At 38.9% G+C, this 1,692-nt stretch overlaps 2 protein-coding genes across 5 annotated transcripts in view; one reads left to right on the top strand and one right to left on the bottom strand.

The window, feature by feature from the left end:
* The window catches only part of LOC106876469 (fibrillin-2), a 148,187-nt gene that overhangs the window by 6,913 nt on the left and 139,582 nt on the right, over positions 1 to 1,692 (top strand). The window lies entirely within an intron of this gene.
* Positions 14 to 1,692, bottom strand: part of LOC106879685 (sodium-dependent phosphate transport protein 2B) — a 17,697-nt gene continuing 16,018 nt past the window's right edge. For all 4 annotated transcript variants that reach the window (XM_052976785.1, XM_014929362.2, XM_052976784.1 and 1 more), the window contains one exon: positions 14 to 1,321. In XM_052976785.1, coding sequence (XP_052832745.1) covers positions 477 to 1,321 — 845 coding nt within the window. In that variant the 3' untranslated portion in view covers positions 14 to 476. The remainder of the gene's footprint in view (positions 1,322 to 1,692) is intronic.

Below are 1,692 nucleotides of genomic sequence, written 5' to 3'. Positions count from 1 at the left end.
TATATATATTAAAAATAAAAATGCAATAAAAATTCATTCTAACCATACACAGAAAATTGCACACACACATTTACACACATACATATATACATATATATACACATGATGGCTGCCCCCTCGTTATCGAGTATGGCCATTGCACGAAGAAGCTTAACTTAACGGTACTGTGATCGAATGTGACTTTTTAGCCCAGCCAAAGATCTACAATGTCTTGCACAGAGTTGGCATCCAAAACCTTTACTGGCAATAGCTGGCTGTTGTTGTAATTGGGCTCCATGTACCTTTGCGTGTCGTTTACACATACATATATACACACACACACACACGTATCTACATCCACATATATACATTATATTATATGTACATTCATATATGAACATATATAGACATTTTTATATAGACACACATACACACACACTTATATGTGTGCATGCATACACACACACACACATTATTGTGTAGGTTTATGAAGTTTATTAAGTTCTACCTAAGTCCACACTGTCCCTTTTTGCATGTCTTATCTTCTTGCAAATACTAAAGATTTTCCTGAACACGCGGTCATAAGGGGCCAGAGATCGCATCCATTCAGGCAGAAATTTCCAGTTTTGGAGCTTTTTGGGAAGTAAGTGTGGTTTCTTGGCTTGCAGAGTCTTGATAATGGCCACGGTAATAACAAGAAGGATAACCGGCACGAGAACCACAATCAAAGCAATGACAGAAGTGAAGGAGAGGGCCAAAACTATGGCTGGAAACACAAAGAACATAAATATGAGATACATTATTGCAAACCATCGGTATTTTGCCGTTGTGTTGCCTAAGAATTTGGCCAAGTTAATAGGAAAGCGTGTAAATGGTACAGGATAGAAGAATAAAATTGCAGTCAGGTTGAAAAATAAATGACACAGAGCGACTTGAAGTGATTCTTTTAAGTGGTCGTCCTGTGCTATGGCCGCTAGTATTCCTGTTGTTGTGGTTCCAATATTTGAACCTAAAGTCAGTGGGTACATTCGCTCAATAGAGATAATACCCAGACCAACTAGAGGCGTTATAGAAGACGTGAAGATTGAACTGCTCTGAACCAACATCGTTAAGCCGGCGCCAATCAATATTGCCAGGTAACCAGTGACAAAGGAACATGTGCCAGGGAAGTCTTGATTGACAAGTTTGCGAATAACTTTGGCGATACTTCCTCGCAACAAGGAATGTAGAAGCTTTACGATAAACATGAGGCAAAGGCACAATATAAGCAAGGATATAAACAGTAGCAGCAGGCCCATAGCCCAGTCTTCCCAGGAACTCAAGTACTCAAATAAATAACCACCTAAAAATATATAAAAATAAATTATGTTGAGGAATCTTGAAAATAATTATAAATTAAGAAAAACAAATGCAAAATATCCCTTCACCATATTTTTGCATTCAAATTAAAACTTCATACAGAAATTACACAGAACAGTACAGAATGCTACACAGTCAGATACATAATTTGTGAGTCAATGAGTCAGTCAATGTAGACCTTATTGGCGCTAAATCTTACAGGCGCTACACCTTACTGGTGCAAGACCTTACTGGCGCTAGACCTTACTGGTGCAAGACCTTACTGGCGCTAGACCTTACTGGTGTAAGACCTTACTGGTGCAAGACCTTACTGGCGCTAGACCTTACTGGCGCTAGACCTTACTGGTGCAAGAC

The sequence above is a fragment of the Octopus bimaculoides genome, chromosome 25 (assembly GCF_001194135.2).
Source record: "Octopus bimaculoides isolate UCB-OBI-ISO-001 chromosome 25, ASM119413v2, whole genome shotgun sequence".
Taxonomy (NCBI): domain Eukaryota; kingdom Metazoa; phylum Mollusca; class Cephalopoda; order Octopoda; family Octopodidae; genus Octopus; species Octopus bimaculoides.
Note: the sequence above shows the minus strand (reverse complement) of the source record. Positions and strands in the feature narration are given on the sequence as shown.